General features: G+C 38.4%; 2 protein-coding genes across 2 annotated transcripts; both read left to right on the top strand.

The window, feature by feature from the left end:
* Positions 1–264: 264 nt before the first annotated feature.
* On the top strand, positions 265–10,549 carry miga2 (mitoguardin 2). Its single transcript, XM_087792177.1, has 16 exons — positions 265–406; positions 1,538–1,782; positions 2,413–2,623; positions 2,691–2,806; positions 2,874–2,991; positions 3,298–3,425; positions 3,518–3,635; positions 3,702–3,808; positions 3,887–3,999; positions 4,457–4,529; positions 4,586–4,672; positions 5,117–5,215; positions 6,360–6,494; positions 6,579–6,632; positions 6,716–6,832; positions 7,461–10,549. The coding sequence occupies exons 2-16, from the start codon at positions 1,687–1,689 to the stop codon at positions 7,656–7,658; spliced, it is 1,770 nt and encodes a 589-aa protein (XP_087648303.1). The 5' UTR covers positions 265–406; positions 1,538–1,686; the 3' UTR covers positions 7,659–10,549.
* Positions 10,550–11,709: 1,160 nt separating this feature from the next.
* On the top strand, positions 11,710–16,862 carry dolpp1 (dolichyldiphosphatase 1). The gene is made up of 8 exons (XM_087792181.1): positions 11,710–11,816; positions 12,348–12,448; positions 12,617–12,701; positions 13,320–13,419; positions 13,494–13,592; positions 13,695–13,823; positions 13,926–14,015; positions 15,944–16,862. The coding sequence occupies exons 1-8, from the start codon at positions 11,741–11,743 to the stop codon at positions 15,978–15,980; spliced, it is 717 nt and encodes a 238-aa protein (XP_087648307.1). The 5' UTR covers positions 11,710–11,740; the 3' UTR covers positions 15,981–16,862.
* Positions 16,863–18,190: the final 1,328 nt, after the last annotated feature.

Genomic DNA, 18,190 nt, shown 5'->3' on the forward strand with positions numbered 1-18,190 from the left:
GAACCAGATGATCCAGTCTGACCACTGGCTCTTGTATGGCACTGTGTCTACATTTTGACACTGGATTTTAAAATGTGAATTAAAAAGAGTTGTAAAAAGTACTTGTTGCTTTTCGAAGGTTCCTATTTATTTGAAAAATGTATTGGCGTATTTAAACAAGCTTTAGAGAATGTTATATACAGGTACACCCAGCAATGCCTATTAGATCTCTTCCTCTCTGATTTGACAGATGCGCTTCCTTCCCCGCCCACTAGGGTTGCTGTTTAGAAGCCCAGGTAACCTGCCGTCTCTGATTGGTTGGACGTGATGACGTGTACGGAGCATGACCCCCGGAACAATGCGCTGCGTGCGGCATACCCCAACATTGACACCAAACTGTCCTTCCCCGTGTCTTTGACTGCTGACGGTATGTACTTGAGACCGTGGGTTAAGTGTCTGGCTGAGCGGCTCCAGGAAAGCGTCAGCACCGCTACAGCCGCGAGGTTCGCAGTGGTTCATGGGATACTGTTGTGACACTAGCTTTCTGAGGAGGCTAGGCTAAGCTATGCTAGTGTGCTAGCCACCCACCAGCAGTCGCACGGTTGCTGCTCACAGTCTGGTTTCTAGAGTAAAAACCCATTTGTACAGTCGTTCTCAACATCCACATTTGACACCAGCTCGTGTCTCTTTCAAACGCCACAGAGGATCCAATAGATTAGCTTGTTATTCTTTTCTTTTCACACAAACAGTAGGTTGCTCATTGAATTGAGTCATGGTTTATTCACTCGTCCTGGTTGTCTTTGATAAATAAGGGAGTTGAATTAAGCTGTGAAAACAGCTATGTATGAGGAGAACATAGTCCCCTGCTTTGTAGCAACCACGTTTAAACATCGGGTGATCTTATTTTTCTATTTATCACACTTTTGTTCTATTCTTTAGCAAAATCAAGATATAACCATGTTGGCGGAAACACAAGTTTGTACCATGTCTTTGTTTAGGACCCTCATTGATTTTGAATTGAAGTTGTTGTTTTCTTAAAGATTGTTAGTTTAGTGAAAAACAAAAGACAAGTATAATCCAAATAGTCACATTGTTGTTTTCTTACTTTGAAAACAATAGTTGGTTATTATTTGCACATTTAGTCCGGCTCTTGTTTATCATTGCACTTGGTGGTGTCTTGACCTTTCAAGCATATATTTTTTTGAGTATTGTTTTGATTGTTTAAGCGCTTTGTGACCCTGGTCTAGAAAATCGCTCTACAAATATTACTTGATTACTTACTTACTTACTTGTAATTGGCAGTTAATAAAGCGTTCATTGTAATGATGAAGATCAAGATTTCACCTCTGTTAACCTTTTAGGAAGCTCAAATTAATATTGTCAGGACCATCTTATTAACCCCTCATACTGTCTTCATAGCTCATAGGAGAAGTAAAATAATTATTGGCAGATTTCAAGGAAATTACATTTTATTTTTGGCAAGTCTCTATTGTTGTGTGCCTTAAAGTCATCCTCACTGTTCTACTAACCACAACCTACATGCTCCTGTTTCTTCCAGGGTAATTAAGCTTCAGTTTCTATGCCAGTATGAATTCCAAGATTGGAAGACTAACAATTGCCCTGTTCAAGCCTTGATGGTGACTGTGAGCAGAGAAGACAACTGTCAATCCAATGTGAGGAGATCGGTGTGTAATTTGGAATCTAAAGATGTCCCTCAACCACGCTGAAGGAATGTCGATTGCTCAGGCATTGGCCATGACTGTTGCAGAAATTCCAGTGTTCCTATATTCCACCTTCGGGCAGGTAAAACACAATTAATTAAAACACATTTCACTGATGTAAATGAAATATAATTATGAAATTAGAAAAGTTAAAAAAAAGTGAGATATAAATAAATAATAATAATGGTAAAATAACATCAATGCCTGTTCTTAATTAGGCTCCACTCATGCTGATTGTTTATATACTATAACACAAACATGTGTTTTCACTTCGGAGTCAAATGCATACAATTCTAATACAAAATAAGTTGGTTTTTCTTTACACCCAAGTGTAATTCTGCATTATTGTCTTTGGATGTTTTCATATCGTACTCCCAACTTGTGATTTTTTTTTCTTTTTTTTTTTTTTTAACCCAGTAATGCAAAGTATAAATATGATAAATATTTTTTATTCCAATTCATGTATCATAACTTAAGCTAAATATTAACATCTTCTTGTAAAACATATATAGTTAAGATATTGATGTTTGCATTTCAAAGCTAGCATCTGTACCAGCTTAACATCCGGGTTCGCATTAAATTAATTAAACTATGACTCGTGTAAATACTGGAATCTGAACTTCACTATAAAAAAAAAAGATTGGTTGATGTTACAAGACAGACATGCGCATCTATTTCTTACTGCAACAACTATTGGTTTTTACCATTACAGTCCATATTTGCCCAGCTGAAGCTCTCCCCAAGCCTGAAGAAGGTGCTGTTCGCCACTGCACTGGGAAGTGTAGCACTGGCTCTCACGGCTCATCAGCTGAAGAGACGAGGAAGGAAGCGTAAGCAGGGCACGCAGAGTAAGGAGGTCCAGAAGACGGTGGGGATACCAGATGCACTCCTGAAGACTGGGAGGCCATCATCCTTAAAGAGAGGTGTGTCATTTGACTTCGTCACCATGCACTAAAACACTGGAATATGAGAATATCCGTGTGTGTTCAGGTACCTTTTCCGGTCGGCAGATGATGAGTCCCAGCAACCGCAGCAATGACACCATGAGTGGAATCTCTTCTCTGGCCCCCAGTAAACACTCCAGCTCGTCACACAGTCTGGCATCGGTATGTTTCTCCCTTGAAAAGAAATCTGTGTTTATTTGTAAACCTAAACATGAATAATATGATGAAGCGGGTACCAAACTCACCGAATCAACCTGTCAATTCGTCAACACCATGGGAGGTAAAAGCGGTTCTGGAGGAATCTGCAATGACGGAAGATTCCAATGCAGAGAATCTGTATTTAATGGGTACGTTGTGACTTTTAATAATGGCAATGATCAAACGTAAAAATCTGCTCTATAAGTAAAGTGCAATACTTTTTTTTTCGCATCACAGTTTTAGACAAATGTCGTTTTTTCAAGTCACTAATTGATTTTTTAGTGAGGTGGATCTATCTTAAATTTTAATGATCAGCTGTAGCCATTAAATTGTACTTCACATGGGTTTTGAAAGACAAGCTGAAATGCATGGTAGCTTTGCTTCATGATGTACTGTGGTAATCTAAAGACTTCAACTAACCATCATGTGTCACTTTCTCAACATGTGTGGTTCAGGCATGGAACTGTTTGAAGAAGCTCTTCGAAAATGGGAGCAGGCGCTCAACGTCCGTCACCGCAAATTCTCCTCCTCTAGCTGCAACAGCCTCGCCCTGCAAGGAGCAGCATGTGGAGATGTCTCCACGGTAACCCCCGCTTTCTTTGCCTCTCATCTACAAATGAATCCACACAACTGAGTCCTTGTCAACTGCTTGTGAATTGACATGTGTGCGTTCAGCCTGAAGGTAATGAAGGGGTGTTTGCTGAGAAACTGGAGACTCTGCTGCATAGAGCATACCATCTTCAGGAGGATTTTGGAAGCAGCATTCCGACGGAGAGCATCCTCGAAGACTTTGGTGAGATTGAATTAATTTAATTGTAGAATGTGTTCTCCTGGTTGAAACGCCTATTATTTATTTCAGAGAGCGACAGAACACTGATCTTGCCTCAAGTGGAGAGTTTCCACAGACTTCAGGATGATGATGTCTTTACTGTCAGCTCTGATGATTCCTTCTTCTCAGCAGCAGAGGTGCAGCTTATTTGCATCAATGTAGCATTTGACGGATCAGATTGGCTCGCTTTCACACTTTTGCTTTCGTGTTTGCAGATTTTTGACACGTTTTCTCTTCAAGACATCTACCAGCCTCTGAAACCAGCAGCACTATATGAAGAAGCCCTGACCCTGGTCAGCGAGGGCAAAGTGTCATACAGATGCTTAAGGTAAACTGTCATGACACACTGAGACGATGCATACTTCCTCAATGTTCTAATGTCACCCTGCATACAATTGACTCAGTAAAAAAAAAAAGATAAAAAATATTGTGCCTGGTGGCAAAAGTGTCTTTGCTAGCATCAAAGTGTTGTGTGTAGGTTTGTGGCATTCCATTTAACTCTGTGTCTCAGGGTCAAGGTGACACAGAGACCCGAAAACAACTGTGTTTGACTTATCCCTTGTGTTGTCTCTGAGTCAAGGTCAGGTTTTCGGGCTTCCTGGTCACCTTGACCCAGAGGTAACTAGACAATGGTTAACCTGCAAACTCTCTGGATTGAACAAATGCATTTTGTCACTATAGTCATATAAAAGTTGATTTATCAGGACGGTGATGAATCCGTCTAAACCTTCCTGTATCCAGATGTTGATCCACTAAAACTGATCCCTTTCAAATTTGTATTGCAGGACAGAGTTACTTGAGTGTTACAGCGACCAAGACTTTCTTGCCAAACTTCACTGCGTGAGACAAGCATTCCAGGTTTGTTTCAACTGAGTTTTTGTAAGCCTGTCAGATTAAATCTAATTGTTTTTCAGTTTTTGCTGTTGGATGACTCTCATCGCACTTTTTTTATGGAAACTGGGAAGCAAATGATCGCAGGTTTAATGGTCAAGGCCAATAAGGTGAGTGAGCAATTACTTTTTAAAATGCAATTGTAATAATAGTTTATGTTTAAAATATTATCAGATTATAATTATCTTTTAAATTCCATGAGTAGCTGGAGCCAAAACGAGGGCAGATTAGATATGTCACTCATGTGGTGCACAAATTGAGCGATGTTTCCAAGAGAGTATTTAACAGAAACAAAGTGTTCATTAAAGGTGTGTTTACTAAGTGATAATGGATGTTTGTTTGTCAGACAATAAAACATTTGTTTTTTAAACAGGTTTTGTGATTTTTCGCATTTTTTCACGATAATTGCATTTTTTACGGGCAAGTTTCTCATGTTGTAACATGCAGATTTTGTTTTACTTTGATCATCAGATTGTGTGTTTGAATTTCTTCTTGGAGGCGGGGGATTTCAGTTTTGTGTTTTTATATTAATTATTGTTCTATTTTTCTCTCAGAGTCCAAAATCCTTCCTGAAGAGTTACCAGGACATGCTGCTGTACACTCAGAGGGAGGAAACATGGCCAGTCACGAAGATGGAGTTGGAGGGACGAGGGGTGAGGACTGGGTTGCTGATCGCTTTGTCTCATAGCAACCATATTGTCACCATTATTGTCCTTGTGTGTTCTGTGAACTCATCCATCTAGCTACCAATTACCACTTGTCCTGCTGTTTGTTTTTTTCATCTCTTATTTCAGTTGGTTTCATTTTTACTGACATTTATTGTACTGCAATTCTAATGTGATCGACGAGAAGTCAACAGTGATTTTTAAAACCGTCGTCATGATTTAATGTTGCACAAAAAAAACCCTCAAACTCAGGAGCGAGGGTTAAAGTTTGGGGAAACCGTCAGTTGGAGAAGAGAGATTTTAACTTTGTGATTACTTCAGTCACTGAAACATATGAAAAAAGGAGAATACGTTCTTTTTTTAAACAAGGGTAAACGATTGAAAATACTGTTGTTAAATTTTTAATCAACTTATTTTTTATTACTCCAAAGACTTAAAATAAATATGTTTTCAAGTGTTTTTTATGTTATTTAGTAAATCTACTGAATAATCTTTGAAGCCTCATCTTTTAGCTCTGAAATTAACATTCCACGTATGGTAAAAAACAAGTGTATTTCTGTATTTGGCCTCATGTTTAAAAAAAGCTGCTTTATCTTTGAACATTGTAATGAGAAGAGTGCAGAAGTCCAATATTAGAAGGTGTCTACACAATCAACGAGGTTTCTACACAATCAACCTGCCTAACAGGACAAAATCATGCAAGAATAGTTACGATGATGACAAAAGGAAATGTTTTACCTGATAAGTTTAAAAGAAGCTGTATTTGGGCGAACCTAACCTGGATGTGCGAGTTGATGTAAACAATCACTTCTTTGAAGCAAGGACCTTGGAATCAGTAATGTATTTACATGTTGTCAATTGTCCAGTGTTAAAGTACACAATTCAAAATAAATAAATATGAAAAGCATAATTTACATTTAAAAATCATTTATATTATGATTTTATTTTAATGCATATAAGGCAGGTTTATGCTGCTTTACTGAGACAAATAACACTTGATAAATCAGTGTACCAACCTCTTGATAATAATGACACTAATCTTAACCTAAAATACTCATTTCTGAGTGCTTAACTGCTCAATGTTCACATTTGGTTGCCATAAAAATTAATTCTAATCATGTGATTTGTTTAGGTGGTGTGTATGAACTTTTTCGACATCGTGTTGGACTTCATTCTAATGGATGCATTTGAAGATCTGGAGTGCCCGCCGTCGTCTGTGGTGGCCGTGTTGCAGAACCGCTGGCTCTCTGACAACTTTAAAGAAACGGTTTGTTAATAAAAAACATCCTCACACAAACGCGTACGTCCATCACAAAAAAAGAACGTTTATCATCGAGGCGTTTGTTCTCAGGCTCTGGCAACAGCGTGCTGGTCTGTCTTAAAAGCAAAAAGGCGTCTTCTAATGGTGAGCTAGAAGAGGTTTATTTATAAAGCAAATTTTAAATGTCTGATGTCTTCTTTCATTAATTCTACCTTCATCAATCACAGGTCCCTGATGGTTTCATTTCACACTTCTATGTCATATCAGAACATGTCTCCCCAGTTTTGGCCTTTGGGTTTTTGGGACCCAGGCGCCACCTAAGTGAGGTCTGCACTATTTTCAAGGTAAGGGAAGTTTCAAAGACTAGTTTCAACTAGGTTGAATTGTAAAATATAATGTGGAGAATGTTTTTATAATCAAATAATGTAAAATTTAATTCCAAAGTTTTGTTCAAAAATCATGGATTCTTCTTTATGATTAATTTTTTAGTGGTTAAGTTTTCAATATCAATTTTAATTTTTTTTATGATATATTAACTGTAATTGTTTTATTTCCCTTCAAAGCTAATTGTTTATATTAAAATGTTTTTGAGTTTAACATGTTTTACTTAACAATAGTATTATTATTATTTTAAATCCATTTAAATGGCAATCCAGTTAGAGAATGGCTCCATTTATTCAGAGATAACTGGTCATAGAAGAGGGAACAAGGTGGAGTAGTGGTTAGCACGTGTTCATGGTGTCCCCTGCTTCCTGCCTGAAGAAGTTGGGATAAGGTCCAGGCCTGCACCCTTTAAGGAATTAGCAGCAGGAAATGAATGACCTAATCATCATGGATTAGTGGAAAACAAATCTAAACTTGCCGTCTTTTAAAAAATTCAGCTCGAAGTTATGCACTGATTTGAGTCATTGGACAATGTTGAACAGATTATTTGTCACTAACATGATGGTGACATTTTGGGTCTATCTGCAGCAACAAATCGTGCAGTATCTGAAGGACATGTTCGATCACGACAAGGTCCGCTTCACCTCGGCTCAGTGTTTGTCCGAGGACATCCTGAAGCTGTCCCACCGCCGGAGCGAGATTTTACTGGGGTACCTGGGAATCGACAGCCTCCCGGAGCTCAACGGTTCCCTTCCAGGAGACATGAGAGCCGTAGAGACAGGTTAAACCAACTCTCTCTTAAGAAAGTTACACCCAGATGGTTTGTTCTACTGCACTGCGGGTTCTAACAAAGGGGGAGATGTTTCTAAGCTGCAACACTGCATATCACACATGCTTAGTTTAACTTGTCATCACCTCTGTGTGTCATGAATCTGCCTTTCATTTCCTTTAATTCCCATTCAGATCAGTAACTGCTGTTATAGCCATAGTCAGAAAATGGATTCATTGAAATACTCCATGTTTGCGTCATTGTAGAAAGAACGGATTAAGACTTTATATAACAATAATTACTATCGGCACAAATAAATTAATTTCTTTGGCAGCTGATTTGTTTTTTAAGTGTAGCACCCCACTGCAATTCAATATATTTATATGTATATTACCTTTACCTTTTCAACCTTGGTCACCTGGCATCAACCTGTCACCTCATGACCCACACGTTTTCTTTATTTTTCTCAACCCACTCTAAATTAACTTGAGTAGAAATAATCAAATCGTCGCCTGAAATACTACTATCTCTTTTAATATATTTGGCAGATTCAGTTTGAAGAGTTAAAACCGAAATTGTTGAATAATAAAATCCAAGGCAAAGTCATTATATACCTCAGTCATTTGGAATAACTTCCATTGCTTGCTCATCTTACTGTTTTATTATATCATCGACGTTCACCTAGACAAGAAATGTTATTTAATGTATAAGGGAAAGATGATTATTTTATTAATTCTAATAAAAGTGGAGTGCAGATAATCCTTAGACTTAAGTGATAAATTATCAGTATTGGAAGATAATAACAATATCATGAGAAAATAATCGGATAACTATGAGTTTCAACTTAAAACAACATCATTTAGTTATTAAATGGAAATTATTTAAAAATAGAAAATGTATCATACATTAACTAATAAAACGCAACAAGCATGTTTGACTGTTTTAGTCACTCCCAAGAGATTAATACTGACTCTGATAGCTCAGCCAGCATTTAGAGTTGGATTATTAAATGCATTTCAGAATATTCATTTTGATCTGCCGCACTGAGGCACATCCACATCATGGTTTCCATTGGAACATGTTCATAGGTTCATGTGAAATGTGGCCTTTATCCGATCACAGTTCTAGTTTATTCCAAAAAAGAATGGTCTAACTGTAAATACAGGTTTTATGCTGCTGTTGCTAAGGTTACAGAGCTCTTTCAAGTCAACACAAACTTCTAAACATATGTTTACAGCTTTTTGAAGATTAAATAATTAGCTTCAATCCAAAACCAATCTAACGACAAGGGTTAGGGTTAGGGGGAACTTCAAGAGCTACCACTCAAGAACTTAACAACTGACATTTCTTTTCATTCATACAACATTGCATTTCAACACATAAACGGGTGGAACTGTAACCACAGATCCCGCATGAACAAAGGTATGCTGTCTACCATATGATAATATAAGAACCTATGCTCAAGTATAATCAGCAGTATTATAAAATAAGAGATTTAATAATTACCTTGAAAAAGTTTCAATTTGCCTCTTCCATTTCTTCATATAAATATAAAAGGAAAGTCGGATATTTTGAAGCAAAAGGGACAGGAAGGTGTTTGCTAGTATTGCAAATAAGGTGAGGAGATGAGGTTTCCATATATTTGTGCAAAACATAGCTTCAGATAAATTAAAAGTTGAAGATATAAATTAAAGCATGAAAAAAGTGTTGAGCCACAGAAACAGCCACAAGAGCCTAATGGTATGTCTGAAAACAAAGTGGCGTATCACTAATATAATAGTGTGGATGTGCAGTGTTGATGGGAAAATGAAGAAAGAAAATTTTAACCAAAAATCCCCTGTCTAATGTTAAAATAAAAAGCATCAATAAATAAAACAATTTTTTATAACCCAGAAATGTCATTTATTCAGATTTCCTTCCCCTTATCTGCTAATGTTAGAGACGAGTACACATTCAATTATAAGTTTAAATTGTCGCCTCTGTGACACAAAGTGTGGGAAATGGATATGAAAATGAAACCAGACAATGACATGAGAGATGAGTACTTCAAATAATACTAAGCAAAATAAACTGACATTGTTAATGTTGTCATCAAACTTGTGGTTCAAGCTTTTATTTTATGATCATATCTTCGACATTTTGGTGCCTAAATGTTCACAATTAGTTGATACAGAGATATTCTGAGACAATACACCATTTTAGAATGGGATGCTACACACAAGCTGTTCTGACTTCAGGTGTGTTTTCACATCAGGGTTATTGGGCTTAATTTAAGAGGGTGTGTCATCTGTAAAGGTATCTGGCCTCTTAAAGATATTCCAAGCAGAAAACCTTAATCTCTTATCTGACCTCCTCACCTGCTTCTCATTGTTTGAATGCACTTTTTTATTTATGTTTGTTGTTATGGGGCATTATTGTGCCATGAGCAACAGCAGTAAGTGTTTTGAATAGATTCTCAAAACACACCGATTCACCTTTTAGTATGTTTTAATCTACCAATTGTGAACCACATTCACCTTGTCAGTTAAATCACTGGGCGAAACAAGAATGTTACTGATATCTAAATGTCGGTGGTGTACAAATCTTGTAAATATGAGACATTATTACCCAGAGGACTATATTTAAAGACTAATCGAACGTGATCAAACTTCTTTTCGTGCATGTCCAAAGTTATGTCTCAGATTCATGACCACAAAACATTTTAGCAAATTAACATGCGCATGCATGCTGCAATATATCTGAAAGAGCTGAACAATGAAGGTTTCCCATAGAACCAATAGTTTATTTCCATCGTGATTGCCATTTGTGAATGATTTTCTACCCAAGTGTCCTATTTATTTCTTGTGTCTTCTCAACTGTAAATGAGCTGATCTTGTGTTTCCATAATAAATGTTATTTTTCTTAAGAAGCTGTCTCATTCTTTTGTTACTGCTAATAGTGCAAATATAACTGTATCACCTTTACTAAGGTAATTTCTACTTTCCTCCCCACGGAGCTGTCTAGGAATTATCTTGATCAGATGCTCAAGCCACCATTTCTATTACATCAAAAGTGGATGAGGAATTTGAATATATCATTACAAACGCACTCACTAATAAATGGATTGTGACGTAGCTGGGGAGTGGAAAGTCTGGGCCTCCCTGTGGATGCTGCTGCCCCCACGACCTGACCTAGATGATGTGGAAGAAGATAAAGGAGAAAATAATGTTTTTTTTTTTCCATCTTTAAATTTATTTTCAGTGTTTTCAGTATCTCCCGTATTTTGGCTCAATCTACTGTGGATATCGACTGCATAGTGTTATCTTTGCCCTTAGTTCTTGTTAAAAAATACATTTCACAAAGTAGTTTTCCTGGATTGAAAAAGAGAAAAGTGGTTCGGGGCACAAGTGGCCCTCTGACTTCATCTATGAGGTAAAGATAATAATCGCTATCTATCAATTTTATTACTAGTTCAGCTCTACATATAACCTTTTAAAGATATTTTTGAAGACCTTTTCCTTCTCTTTTGTTCCTTTTATTTGGACGGATGGGCGGACAGTCCCAGTATATAATTTCCAAGGAAATGTAATTGTCCACCCTTGCCATAAGGACATAAGAAGATGAATTAATACATTTAACACCATTCAACTTTTGTGAAGAAGGTGGAACATGTTTAAGGGTTACTATTGTTGTCCTGTTAATTCTGTCGGCCCTTTTAACTGTTAGTTCCCGATTTTCTTCGTTTGAGTGACAGATTTTAATGAGATTGCTGGTTTAATTTAGATACAGAATAATTGTGTCTTTAAATGAAGGAACACTACTACAGATCCGCACTTCAAATGTTGCAGACATTTTTCTCCTACCTGAGACAGAGACTTGTTATCTATCAGACTGCTGGAATGAGGTGCAAAATGTTGAATGAATGCGTTTTTAATGTTGGACCAGTATTTTGGTTCATTCAACAATTCTCCTGTATGGGAATGAGCCGTCACCAGAGGTCGCTCGTCGTTGGTCAGTTCCGTGATGCCGGGGCTCTATGAACGACTGGCTCGTCTTCTGATTGGCTGAGCGAGAGTCTGGGGCGTTTCCCTGGGGGTTTGCCCGGTTGTGTCCGGGTAAGATGGCGTTGGAAGAGCAGTGCTCGGCACCACCTCGATGGCGTTCTATTTCTCTGACACACGTCGAATACGCAGAAGGTACGTGTATCTCACACTCCAGTGTTGGTGAACGAGCGCCGCTCGAACGTAACCATCCATTTATTTTGGAGACGATGTCCTGCGTTCTTTTTGCTGAATGGACACGGCTATCGACGGCGCTGCCAAATTGTGAGACAGTGAAACGCCAGAGTATAGCGGGGAATGTCCGTCTGGCTGCAAAATAGTGGGGCACTGACGCATGCGCAGTCTAAAATTGGGTTCACAATGAAGGCTGACTTAGCTTAGCTAGCTTCCCAAACATTGCCTTCTTTCATTAAGTTATCCATTAAAACGACAAAGCTGCTCGACGCATTTTCCGTTTAGACTGAAATTGCTAAACTCACCATGTTGAAAATAAATGATGAAAAATATAGCACTAATCTTCATGCATAGCTATATAGCCAGTTGATAGCTAACGTCGTAGCTAACGTTAACTCATCGGCCTGAATCTGTTGACGCTCCTGAAGCTTCTCTCAATGTTGTTTCTAACACATGTGTCCACCCACTGCACTCTCACTGTCTCTGCTCCAGGTGACCTGACGGGACGAGTGCTCGCCTACATCAGCCTGCTGCCCATAGCCATCCTCGTGGGGTTTGTGACCCTAATAGTGTTCAAACGGGAGCTGCACACAGTAAGCGCTGCGAACTTATTCAACAGATCACTTTTCTTTTTTTTTTTTTGAACTTGTTTTAACAACAGATCACTTTTAACATGGTTCCGCAAGTTATGGTTTCATTATGCAAACAATAGTTTGCAACAATCACTTGCCTTCTTAACCACTGTGTGGTTCTTACTACAGATCTCCTTCTTTGGTGGACTACTCCTGAACGAGGGGGTGAACTGGGTGCTGAAGCACATCTTTCGAGAGCCACGCCCATGTGCAGGTGAGAGTTATTGGTAGAGTAGAGTGATGGTATTTAATTATCTTGACACCTTTTGTTCTGGAATGTAATATTTCCCAACCCAGTGTCACAAAAAATCTGTGATAAAATGAAATGCTTCTTCCTCTCTTTTGGTTACTTATTAATACTGTGATCAAGTCAATGGTGGAGTGGGTGCGAGTTGACTGACATTAACAATCAAGCCTTCATTCTCACTATAACACTAGTGACTGTGACCAAAATAATTCACTTTCTCAACACCCTATATTTGAACATATAGACATGACACAAATGTAATATTTTATTTACCTAAAAACTCTGAAACTCATATTTATGAATTCATTATTACTTATAAATTTGAATGCTAATCATACAACATTTTCTGTGGTAGCAGAAGCGGAAGCATATCTTAGAACTATATAAATGTATGTACAAACCATTTTCCCCTAATACTTAATTAGAAGGAATAACTGAAACAAAGTAGATTAACTATTGCAAAAGAAAAATCGAGGACTTGTGTAGCTGGAAAAGAGGATCTGTTCTTTACTCACTCGGGTCGAATGATGTTGCTTATAGTTTATGACGAGGATAATTGGAGTAAATAAACTTTGTTCTCCTCAGGGGCTCACACAACGCTCAACACAGACTATGGGATGCCCTCCAGTCACTCCCAGCTCATCTGGTTCTTTGTTGTTTACTTCTTCCTTTTTCTTTATTTAAGGTGAGCTGATGGTTTTCAATATTTGCTTGTAATTTGTGTCAGTAAAGACAAACCTATATCTCCGGTCTGTCTAGAATGCATCAAACGAACAACGCTCGATGTGTGGACCTGCTCTGGAGACACATACTGTCCATCATTCTACTGGGTATCGCCTTATCAGTTTCTTACAGCAGGTCAGTCACATTAATTGATGAAGTAAACATTTGGATCATTCCTTCAACTGAACAGGGAAAGGTGGATGTTTTGTCTGCTAAAATGACTTTCTTCTCCTCCAGAGTTTACCTGTTGTATCACACCTGGAGCCAGGTTATCTACGGCGCATTTGCCGGTGGTACCATTGGCATAGTCTGGTTCTTTTTTACACAAGAGGTGCTGACACCAATATTCCCCAAAATAGCAGCATGGTATGTTCTGCTCCATTTCCGCTCCTCACAGGGGAGGACGCTCGCAGCAGCAGCAAGTAGTTTATTCAAGTCCAAATTAATGCTTTGTCTCTTCACCTGCAGGCCAATATCTGAATACTTCCTGGTGCGAGACACAAGCCTGATCCCCAACATTTTGTGGTTTGAGTACACAGTAACCAGGTCGGAGGCGAGGTGAGACTTGTCAATAAATAGTATGCCAAATAAGAAAATGGAGATGTACAATACGGTTACATTGATGCCACATTCCAAAGTTGTTTTCGTGTAGGTGAGATATGTGAGGAAACATTTTGACACAAGGCTATGTGGTAGACAACGGGCTACGATCCATTTTTCCACAATTGTGCTCACTGTGACTTGGGGAAAAACCTTGGAGCATTCCGCCTACAACTCCATCATTCTTTAAGAAGAGAAGTTTTAAATGGCACATGTTGGTCGAAGTAAATGTCTATAGTCCGTGGTGGTTTCTCGCCTTTTAACTGATGCATCACATTGTTTCTTCTAGTTTAACCCATTTCACATGAAAGAAGTTGAGTTGGTTAATGTGATGCACTCTTAAATATTTCTCATTTGTGTCGATTCACTGTAGACAGAATCTATATGTGGGGGGGAAGCATGGGCGTTTAGTGGGGTAACTGTTGAGTAAAAACATGACCCTCTGATAGATAAGCAAAAAGTGGATAACTACAAGTCAATTATTTTGAAGTATACTTTGTCAATCATTATTAAAAGCACTTAAGCAGGCACAGAACACTGTTTATATGTGTATTTTTATTTTACCCAATATTATAATCGACATGCATGCATACAATCTATATGCTATACTTTTTGAAATTTGAAAATTCTAAATATCTGAAGGAGCAGTTGTGCTCCCAAATTCAACGCTATTAAGCGGTCAAAAGATGGAATCTAAATTTTAGGTAAAGGTAAAGTACACTTGTGGTACCAAGTAGAGCTGAACGATTAACTGTATTTGCGATATAATCGCGAAACAAAAATGATTGCATTGAAACTGTTGCAATTTTATGTTAAGTTTTCAAGCTATCAAGTAGTCACGTGATTTACGAGCGGTGCCGTGCAGAACAAGCGAGAGAGACATGAACACTCCGCTTCAACCAATTGATCACTGACGTCTACAAAAGCTAAAGAGCGGCAGTATTGGACAACTGTGGATAAAATGCTACTAGTGTCTCAACAACACAGTAGTATCGGCGTCACAACCAACATTTTCAAACCTCTGTATGACTGCACCTGGATTCAACATGCAAGTTAGAGTTGATGATGGCAGCTCAGATGAATGAAAGAAACAGACTAAGTGTTTTCGACCCGCTTACATCCTGACATCGGTTCGTAAATTTTAATTGAGACGTGCTGCTGGCGTGTCTGCACGCATGTGCCTGCTTCTGGCGTGTTTGTGCGCAAATCCAAAGTTTGTTAGCTTGTACAGTCACACAATTCAAATTGTGTAAATTATAATATTAATGTGTATGAAAAGAGATGCACTTGATACAAGACAGAATGTTCAGTAAGAAAAGGCAGAAAGGGTGACCAGTGCACGAGTGACCAAAGTGCACTTTTCTTTACTTTGCACTGACATTAGTGTCATCCATTATTGAGAAATTAATATAAATGTTTACATCATACTTTTAGCTGAATGTTTCTGCTGGAGTGTTTGCAGTGAATATATTGTCTTAATCTTAAAAATGGCTTAATAACGTGATCTTAACGATCACAAAGAAATGCATGTAAAATTAATTATTAATTGTATTAGAGAAAAAATCATAAAAAAAGAGGACATACAAAATAATTGCATATCTAATCGCAATTGCAATATTTAGGAAAATAATCGCGATTACATTATTTTCAATAATCGTTCAGCCCTAGTACCAAGTACCGGTACCCATCCCTCGTCACAGGTTTAAAAGTTACTGGCCTAGAATGAACTTCAACAGTGATTCAGCTACTTGGTTGTTGTCTCGTTGCACTGTAAATGTGTGCTAATGAACACAAACTCAAAGGGCCTGTATCAGTTAAGGGGTATCACTTCTAAAGATTTCCCTGTTGGTGGTTCTGGAATTGACACATTTTTCTCTTCTTTACAGGAACAGACAGCGAAAGCTTGGAACAAAGCTTCAGTGATTTACTCACCAATGTTTTAAAAAAACGCGCTCATGTACTCATAGATAACTGCTCACTCGATAACACGCTGGAAAACCATACTTTTTTTTAGTGGCAGGGAGGAAGACGTGCACAGTCTGGTCCCGTGGAGAATCGGTCCTCACACCTCCTTGTCCAGCTTGCTCAAGTGCATGCAAGACTGTGTGAGAGGCTATCTATTTACTTAACCATAGATTAATATATGCTGAAAAGACTGTAGGAGATGCAAGAGCCACAACAAGTGTGATTGCAGCATGTGTTTAGTAATTGCTCTTTCTGGACAGACACTGGGGATGTGGGGTTGGTTATGGCTCTGATTTGTTAACGTGGAGTTGACCATGTTCATTTATATTATAGGTCTAAATTTGGTTACATTTAATATACATGAGAATTTGCACTTTGTGACGTAAAATCACATTACTAACAATAATTCTGTTTTTTTGTTATCATGGTGTGTTTCTTGTGCTGGTTTCTGTTCTCGCTATGGTCCGGACTGAATTTTTGTTCTGAGCACACACAAGTCGGCGTTCCCTCTACGCCTCACGCACAGTAGCAGCCTGGGAGCTATTCCAGGAATTCATTTTTTATTATCTTTTTTTTAATTGTCATGTTCTCTGCTGCTGCAGTGAGCTGCTTCTCTCATCGACATTTCCATTCAAACATTCCATATCGGTGAGTACGACGATGTCGGTGCCGCTGAGGGAAATGCTTTCTTTTTTTATATCGTTTTTCTTAAATAGTACAAGGACTCAGGTCAGTCGTAGCATGTCCATGCAGATTTACATATTGTTCGCTCCACAACGGGTTGTAGTTCTCTTAGGATCCCCCCCATCTGTAACCGATTTCAGGCTGAATAAAAAAAAAAAGTTTATGTACATGGCTTATGACTTTCCTTCATGTTCAATGTCTTTCTGATGCTCAGCCTGCAGGGGCCCCACTGTACCACAGGACTTCCCTGGGGGCCACAGGCTCTTATAGTTATCTGGCTTGTCTGAGTTAAATCTATATGGATTTAAACTCATTTATTTCAATTTATTCCACCAACACATTACACTTACATGTACTGTGCAGCAAACACAGTTCTGCTGTCGATAATTACTCTATTTCCATTAGGTTTGTTTCTAGTTATCATCCTACCTAAGAACAGCCCTGCCTTCCCTTTTTTAGTTAACATGCAGTAAAGCTGTATCTCCACTAGATGGTGCAAGCCGACTTCCACGCTGAAGACCACGAGAATTATTGCTTCCATAATAGTTGATCAAATAAATAAATAAATGCTGATCTTATTCTTTCAGAATTCAGCGTGCCTTGTCCATCTTGTGGTTGAATTGGAATCTATCACTTGAACAAACAAATTACAAAAACAAACAAGTAAACACTGGTGTAAAGTTTGCAAAAGTATACATGTCAAAAAATCCTGTTGATACCATTGTAGTATTTAAAGAAATTGCTTAATAATTGGTTTTGATATTAATGTGTTGATTTCCCTGACTCCTGGTGTCAGCTGCTGTTCAGTGAGCTCTTGAATCCACTCCTTAGCTGGACATGACTAGAGTTATCTTCCGTCCAACTTGGTCCTGCTGATTCATTCAAGATCCTCTACAAGCGTTTAATCTTAATCAGAATGATGAAACGATGTCACTGAATTCAGCTTCATTCTCAACAAGGATGTTATTTTATTCCTGCATTACATCATGACCTCACCAACCCTCTTGAGAGTCTGAAAGTTGCTGCACCAGTGACATGTTCATGGCTGGTCACTCCTGTGAAGTCACATTAATTATTGTAAGAAGTGAGAATTTTATTTCACTATTCACCCAAAAACTGATAATGCGTATTATCCCACTATCATTCCTTTTTCAATAAAACCAACACAAACAAAACATTATTTTTAACTTCCTGTCAGACAGACGGCAGCAAGGCAAGCTGGGTAAATATCTTGCCCTCTTAGACCATCAGCACTGATATGTTCTCTCACCCCTGCTCTTCAACCTGTACACCAACATCTGCACCTCAAGTCATCCCTCTGCCAAAAAAAATGCATTTACTGTGGTGTTGTTTGAGTTGATCCGAGAGATAAGTTATTCTACAAATCAGAGGTGGATCGACCGGTGACCTGGTGCAGTGAGAACATGATCCTGGACTCGGAGAGTTCTAGCCTCCCCTAACCCTCTCATCAACGGCTCCATGGT

Source organism: Callionymus lyra, chromosome 5, assembly GCF_982586985.1.
Source record: "Callionymus lyra chromosome 5, fCalLyr1.hap1.1, whole genome shotgun sequence".
Taxonomy (NCBI): Eukaryota; Metazoa; Chordata; class Actinopteri; order Syngnathiformes; family Callionymidae; genus Callionymus; species Callionymus lyra.

Bases quoted from the DNA above. Each gene is read 5' to 3' on its own strand.
- dolpp1 (XM_087792181.1), top strand. From the start codon at position 11,741: ATGGCGTTGGAAGAGCAGTGCTCGGCACCACCTCGATGGCGTTCTATT. The intron at 11,817-12,347 runs GTACGTGTATCT...TCTCTGCTCCAG, and splicing joins ACACGTCGAATACGCAGAAG to GTGACCTGACGGGACGAGTG. The intron at 13,824-13,925 runs GTATGTTCTGCT...CTTCACCTGCAG, and splicing joins TTCCCCAAAATAGCAGCATG to GCCAATATCTGAATACTTCC.
- miga2 (XM_087792177.1), top strand. From the start codon at position 1,687: ATGTCCCTCAACCACGCTGAAGGAATGTCGATTGCTCAGGCATTGGCC. The intron at 4,000-4,456 runs GTAAACTGTCAT...TTTGTATTGCAG, and splicing joins GTGTCATACAGATGCTTAAG to GACAGAGTTACTTGAGTGTT. The intron at 4,673-5,116 runs GTGAGTGAGCAA...TTTTTCTCTCAG, and splicing joins TAATGGTCAAGGCCAATAAG to AGTCCAAAATCCTTCCTGAA.